This window comes from Uloborus diversus, chromosome 7 (assembly GCF_026930045.1).
Source record: "Uloborus diversus isolate 005 chromosome 7, Udiv.v.3.1, whole genome shotgun sequence".
Lineage (NCBI taxonomy): Eukaryota > Metazoa > Arthropoda > Arachnida > Araneae > Uloboridae > Uloborus > Uloborus diversus.
In genome coordinates this window covers 54,616,942-54,624,840 of record NC_072737.1, presented here as the reverse complement: position 1 = coordinate 54,624,840, position 7,899 = coordinate 54,616,942, and the positions used below count along the sequence as shown (strand labels likewise).

The 7,899-nt window shown below is 33.5% G+C and overlaps 1 protein-coding gene across 1 annotated transcript in view; it reads left to right on the top strand.

Moving 5' to 3' along the window:
• The first annotated feature begins 95 nt into the window (after window positions 1-95).
• Window positions 96-7,899, top strand: part of LOC129226495 (uncharacterized) — a 31,561-nt gene continuing 23,757 nt past the window's right edge. The window contains exons 1-2 of the mRNA XM_054861106.1: window positions 96-362; window positions 7,233-7,371. Of these exons, the coding sequence (XP_054717081.1) occupies window positions 146-362; window positions 7,233-7,371 (356 nt within the window). The 5' untranslated portion in view covers window positions 96-145. The remainder of the gene's footprint in view (window positions 363-7,232; window positions 7,372-7,899) is intronic.

Here is a 7,899-nt window from a genome sequence, read left to right as displayed (position 1 = left end):
CACAGCATGTTGTTTGTAACCGTTTCAGTGCTTGAATTTGTTCTCACCAGATGGCGCAATTTGTTGCTTATTGTTCATCTTGGTTGCCTTGGTTTCCCATGTGCTTGTGGTTGTTTTTTGTCGGTTGTCATTCGTAGTTTGTACCATGGTACGCTTTACAAAAAAATTGAACGATCTTATAGTTTTAGTACACTTTTTTGAAGAAGACAGATTTTCAATTATGAAACTAAAGGACTGTTTGCCAAAGGATACCCTTGATTTCATGAATGAAAACTTTAACATTGAAGAATGGAATCGTGACAAAGTTATGCAAGTTTCATGGGACGGCATATGCTACCCTGCACGTTTTCTACAATTTAGTGGTATGCTCTCATTTGTTATCATTACTTACTTTCCATGAATTTTTAATAGTTTCAAAATAAAGAAGAGGGAAAAAAAACTACATACAAGTTTTTTTAATTTTTTTATTTTACGGATTTGAACAGACTTAACTTTTCAAATCCACTAATTTTATGATAGAGTTCAGAGTTGTTAGAGTTTCGGCTAGTGGTGGTTTTAACCATGGATAAAACAGGCTAAAACCTGTTTGGATAAAATCGGTTTTGGCCATTGGACGTTGATATCGGAAATAATGAAGTTTAGAATCAAAATAAATGATGATTACATAATTAAAAGAAAGATAAAAAATCAATCCCATAATTAGTCACTACTCAAATAAACTTCATTTTACACCCTATGCAACTAATAAATGACATCATGTTCCTAAATTAGTCACCTCATAGGAGAATTATGTCATAATTTTTTAAAAATATTTTTCAAACAGTGAAAACAGCACAATATATATCAACTTGTTACATAAATTTATGCGCACAAACACCAAGATTCGTTATGAAAACTGGGACATAATTGATTCCTGTGCTGTTAGCAGGGGTGCTCACCTGGAGGAAGGGGGAGAGAAGGTCATAAGTGTGTCAACGCAAAAATATATATATATATTTTTTAAATTTTGAACTTTAATTCAGTGATTCTCAACCTTTTTAAGTCTGTATCGCCATCCTCTAGAGAGATACCTACACCTATCATCCACCCTTTCTGTCTTGAAAAAAACCGTTAGTGATTCTAGTAAACCTTGATATTTATCGAAAAGAATAAATGCATAATTTTGTTTTGAAGTAAAATTAATAGAGCAAATTTATCAAGAACTCCAGAGAAACTAACTAATTAATAAAAGTACCTTCTTAAAAAATTTTTTCAAACCAAACTGATAGCTATTTGAAAGTAATACTTTTAACTAAGATCATTGACATATACTTTTCAAAAACAGAAATACATTTTTTATTTTCAAATTCTCTCTTTTTTAAAAAATTTGAATCTGGGGGACTTAAAACTTAAGGAGTGAAAAGAAAGCATAATTGCAAATTCTTAAACTTGCCTATGAATGATGAAATACTTCCTTAAGGTTCAACTCTGGTGTGAGGAGGAAGCCCTTGATTTCGTTTCTTTTTTAACTTTTGATTACTTGTCTGAACTTAAAATAATTTATTTTCGTTTTCAATTTCGATTTACACTGACTTATTATTGTTTTGTCTTTTAAGTACTCGTCATCTTCTAAAGGAGGTAGAAATTTAGAAAAGTCAGTGCAAAATCTCACTGGTCCAAAAACCTTTTAGTGAACTATTCTTCTGTTTTAGTTTTAAAAAATGAAAAATTAAAGAGAAAAAAAATATTTTAAAACAAAATTAACATGATAAATGAGGTCGAGTAGCAGTTTTCAATACACAACCTGAGTGCCTGGGGGAAAAGAAGGAAATAGCAGGCATCTTTCTGAATGCAGGGGTACCATCCTCCCCAAGAACAAGGGTACCTCCACCCTAAATACTATAAAGATCCCCACCAGAGTGAGAGCCCCCCCCCCCTCCTCCTCAAAAGAAAAGAACACCCCTCAAGACTTTTAAAATTTCAATGGTGTAGTCTCAAACATGAGACTCTCCATGACCCTCCTTTGGTGGGCAGTAGAGATGAGACGGGCTCAGCCCGGACCCAAAGCGGGTTCAGGCTCAAGAACTGAAAATAGGTTTCGGGCTCTGGCGGGCTCGGATTTGAGCTAAGATATTGTTACAAATTCTGTAAATAGAAATTATTGTAGTATCGTAACCTGTAAATAGTTTCCCGTAATGAATATACAGCCCCTATACATTCGGCTGAAGTATACGATCCCCCTATTCTTTTTTTTTCATTGATAACATTTGTGAATGAAATAAGAAAGTGTAGAACGGTGTAGCATTTTCTGGAATAGTTGAGAGATCTCTTTCGCTGTATAAAAGCCGTTATGCATGATAAAAAGTTTAGTTTCGATTGAAAATTTGTGCTGAGAGTGTACTAGCTCTGTTTATTGCGAGGCATTTCGCTGTGTTGTTTTTCGTATTTGGAAGTAAATACGTGTGTAACAGTTGAGTTTACGGTGTTGTGTGATATTTGCTTAATTGCTGATGATTAATTTAGCAATTGTTCACAATCTTCCCTGTACATAGTGTAAATAAATTTCCTGTATTCTTAATCAAGAACTGTGTCGTCCTTTCAAGAAAGTTGGAAGTCGCACCGGATCCGTTACAATATTCAATTATCAATCTCCAAACTAATTCAAATCAAATAAACATTTTCCTGCTGTGAGTAGGACATTTAAACCAGTTCAATCAATGAAAATTTAAGCAAAAAAAAAAAAAAAGAAAAAGAATAATAATAAATAAATAAATTAACACTCTTTTATATGTTTTTTTTTTTTTCTTTTTTTTTTTGCGATTGCTATTGCCATATGTCATACAGTAAGGCATTTAAAATGGAGCATTTTGTGAAAATTTAGAAACTTTTGTTAATAAAGAACATTTGACATAACATTTTTCATTAACAGAGAGATCATGTCAGACTGTAGAAGGCTGGGTTTTTGATACAAGGAAGTTTCCTTCAGGCACAGACAGGTTTGGATTTTGGTTCAAGACAATATCATGGGAGTCGTGCGGGTTTGGTTACAAGTTTTCGAGATCGAGTGGGCTCAGGCTCTGAAAAATGAGCCTGAACTCATCTCTAGTGGGCAGGCACCTCTGCCTGCATGTAAATCCAATGCTGGTCAAGGAAGGAAATTCACCAACAAATTCTTATCTGCTTGCCTATTGTCAAGTATTTTAAATTTTTTACCATTTGATTCCTACCGAATGTTTGAATATACTGGGATGGAATGACTTAGCTGGTGGTGTATTTCATGAATAATCGAGTTTGTCTGCCAGATAGGCAATGCATTGGAAACCAACCGACAATTTAGTGCATCACAACTTGTAACCACTAAAATAAAAAAAAAAACTCAAAATTTAAGGATCAAAAAAGTAATTTTAAAAGGTAACAACAGGTGTCAAAAGTGCAGCAAGGGCGGATCCAGGAATTACTCAAGGAGGGGGGCGATTGTTTTTTAACCAGACCTCTTATGACATATCTGATATATACCTGCTGGGGGAGGGGGGGGCACATCATTTTTTGTAAAACAACTAAAATATAAAGATTTAGCTAATGAGGTCCTCAGACCTATTTATTTCCTTTTCGATCGATTGAGGTATTCTGAAATTATGTTTTAGCAATTCAATTTCTTAATATTTCCGAAGGAATGTATCGAAAACTAGAGCCCCTAATATACCAGGCCGAACTGTCCACCATTTTGGATTAAAAGTCGGAGAAATATTACCACACTAGATGTGTTTTCGCTTCCTATAAGCTTCATTTTATGTTAGCATAATGCATTCGTTTTTGTCCCAAATTGATATTAGAACAACAGAGTGTCATATTTTGAAAAAATAAACAAACCAACAAAATATTAAGAAATCGAAAACATTTCAATTGGTGAAATATTATATACAGTCCACTCCTGCTACAACGCGATCCGACATAACGCAAAATAGCTATACAGTCGAGTCCTGACTTATGCGAGGGATGCGTTCATGCGAGGGATGCGTTCCAAGACTCTTTGCGTAAGTCGAAATTTGGCGTTGTGAAAAAATATATGTATACAAATATTTTAGAAGCATACCAAATTCATTCATACACTTATGAATACCCCTGAAACTGCTTTAAAGTATTCCTCAACTATACACTACATTTTCTTACATAAATAACTGAACTTTTACGGTATTTAAAATATACAAAACTGTTTTCTTCTACAATAAATACTAAAGATGCATAAAATGAATGATCAATAGAAGGGAAAGACGTAAAATAAAGCACGGTTCGCATAGAATGTAGTAATAATAAAATGCTGCACTATAACAGTGCTGTACAGTAGATACAGTAACAATATTTGTGAGTTAAAAATTGAAGATAATGATGATCCTCCATGCTCCATAAGATAATGCTTCATGATCGGATAGAAATTCTTACCCGATACGTTTTTAAAAACGGTTGTTTCGCCGTTTCTTTTTTAACGTTTCAATTTGTGGCAACAGCCCCTCTTCCTGATTTCTTTTTTCCAGAATACACAAGCAGTTTCCATTTTCATAAAATTAATTTTGCTAGACTGCAATGCAAGCTTCAATATTGAAACTAAGAACTGAACTTTTACGGATATCTTTTTGTTTTGACATTTAATTTACGTTTGGAATATTCATTCATACTTATTGTCGCGCTACCGTCGGTGTTTTGTAGTTGCTCAAGCATATCAAGAATCTTAGCCCCCCCCCCCCTTTTTATAATCAGAAACTTTTTTTTTCCCATCTTCACAAACTTAAGATTAAGGTGCCATTATGTTTCATCACTTCAATATTTAGAATGAAAAAAAGGAATAGATGAAAGTTGCTAAATGGTTAGTTGATGCACTAACAACGCGATGCGTTGACAAGTTTGCTGTGGGAACTTTCGCTGTCAGTGATGCTTAAAGGGATGCAATAACATTCACGAAATCAATATTTGGTATCTTATATCGAAGTCAATATTTCCTTCCAAAAACTGTCGTGTTGTGGACCCAAAACTCGCGCTAGCTCTAAAATTAGTTACTTGTGAAAAATTCGCGTTATAGCCATTTCGCACAAGTCGAATCACGTTGTAGCGCAAGTCGACTGTAACGCGATTTTTTTCCCAGTAAAGAATTTTAGATGTAACGTGAATTCTTCACCGGCAACTCGAAAATTTGCAGAAGGCAATTGCGGTGTGTAAGTATCGGCTTTGTTATTGGCTAATATTTTTTTTTCTTCCCATGAATGAACCTTCATCCCTGAAGCATCACTGGGAGCGGAAGTTCCCACATTGTACTAGTCTAAACATCACTTATACAAATATTTCCCCTTTTCCACTTATTTTTCTCATTCTAAATTTGAATGTTGATGAAATATAATGACACCTAAAAACACCGTTTCATCTAAAGTTTGTGAAGATGAAAGAAAAACAGAAAGTTTCTGACAGTTAAAGAAAAGCTAAAGGTTATGTCCATAAACAACTTTAAAAATGGTTGAAGGTAGCACGACAATTAGGTAAGAGTGAGTCTTCTATATGTACAATCAAAAGTCAAGAAATGAAAATCCGTAAAAGATCACCGAGTAGTATCTAAGGAAAATGCAAAAATTATGAAAATGGAAGCTTGTATTGTGAAATTAAGAAACTAAGAAGAAGGGTGTTACCATAGATGGAAACGTTATAAAAAAAATTAGTGAAGCAGCCGTATTATTTATTTAAAAATATATAAGAATAAAACAATTTGATCTTGCAGCATAAATCGTCATCATCTTCAAATTTTTAAGTTACAAATATCATTACTGGATCTACTATACATTACAGCTGTAGTGTATTTGTTTTGTTTACTACATACTGTACGTACCGTACTGGTTTATTTTATGTCTTTCCTTTCCATTGATCATTGAGTTTGTGCATCTTAGCAGTATTTTGGGTTGAATAAAACGTTTTTTTTAAAAATATAAATAAAAATTCAGTTTTTTATGTAAGAAACAGTATTATATAGCTGAGAAATGGTTTTTAACTGCTTGAGGTGGTGTTTACAAGTGTCGAAAATAATTGGGTATATTTATAAAAGTTTTTACACATACCCTTTTCTACAAACGCGAAATTTAGTCATACGCGAGGGGTCTTGGAACGCATCCCTCGCGTAAGTCGGGATTCGACTGTATATTATTTTTATTCGGTTATTTGTATGATTAATTAACTTGCTAATTAATTATGAAACTAGTATTACTTTGCATTACTAATGCTCTTAGTAGTATTAGTGTAACTATATTTTTATGTGCTAATACTATATACTTGAATTTAAAATAAAGTAAATTAGTTCTATTTATGGCAGCATTGCATTTTTGGATCTTAGCAATTATTTTATCAACTGATTTAAAAATGTAGCAGTTGTATAAAAAAAACAAGAAAGCATATTTTTTTAAACTAAATTACTCCATAGCAATAGAAATAGTATGAAGAATTTACATAACAATGTTTACTGCTGTTGCACTGCCGAGTTTTAGCTTCGGATTTCCAACAAATCGTGAGTAAAATTGATTTTTTATCTTGGGTTATTAATTTTGAAATTTAAAGAAACAAAATCCTTTCTGTGAACTATTAGCACAGTACACTGAGGCACATTCACTTATTTTTACGATCTTAACATACTTTCTTCAGTCTTTTAATAATTCACCCTATGGCAATGACTCAAGAACAGATGGTCACTTTGATATAAAATGGCGGATACGTCGGCTCCCCAGTTATAGGGGCCTTAATTGAAACCTGGTCAAAAAAATTGCGCTTTTTGGAACTTCAGTTTCCAAAAATTACCGGCGGAAAGTCCCTGAACCCATGTCTTTCCCGAACGCATCTAACTTGAGTCTTTAAGATTTGAATTTTTAAAAATGCCTGGGTGAAGGCCTCCAAATTACTTTTCCTAACATGACCAAAGATCGTTTAAAATACCTTTTTCAAAATTCAATTCCAAAAAGTTTCGGTGAGGGAGATTCAACCCCAATTCTGCTCCTTAGAATCAGATCAAAGGTGGCCTACGTTTTCGTTTTAGGACCTCAATTCGGAAAAATTACCTCAAGTGAGGAGCAATCGCCACTCCCTTATACCCCTCCTTGAGCAAGGGTGGGATCTGCATTGCACCTTATCAAAGAATTCTAGAGTCATTTCTAAATGAATTGATTATATGCAACTAAATATTTCTGCATAATTTTTGTAATTTAAATATATGTGTCATATTTATTTAGACGATAGAAGAAAGATGAACATTTTTATGCACAGATTGGAAAAAAACGAAATTACAGTTAATGAAGTACCCATCCTTCAATGTAACAATGTGAAGACAAATGACCATTTAAAGAATGGAAAAGATAATGTTGACCAGATGTAAGTAATTATTGTTTCCGTTTTCTGTTAAATTTTAAAAGAATCATCCTCAGTGTCATTTCTAATCAATGTAAGAAAAAAGTTTGGTTTTGCCAAAAAAAAAAAGCAAAATGGCATTTGAAATTGGCATCTCCAAAGCAAGAAAAAAAAAAGCAACCATACCAAAAAAAAGAAAAGTATCAACCAAAAGGAAAAAGTTATTCATATGAGGCAGTGAGAAGCAAAGGAATGTAAGTGAGCATTTACAAGTTTTGAGAAAAAAACGTTTAAAGACAAGATCCTAGGTAGGCTTTCACTGAAAACTTTTTCTAAGTCATGCTGTATAAGCAACACCTACCAGGGCTAAACCATTTGTACTGGTTATCTCCAAATTTTTAATTTTGCCACTTACATCCCTTTGCATCTCACTTCCTCCTTGAGTCAGTGGTGGATCTAGCCAATCATTTTAATGTTTACTAACTTTCTTTGGATGTTTGGCCTAGTAGTACTGGATTATTGATTTTTTCAAAGGACCACTGCCTCTACCCA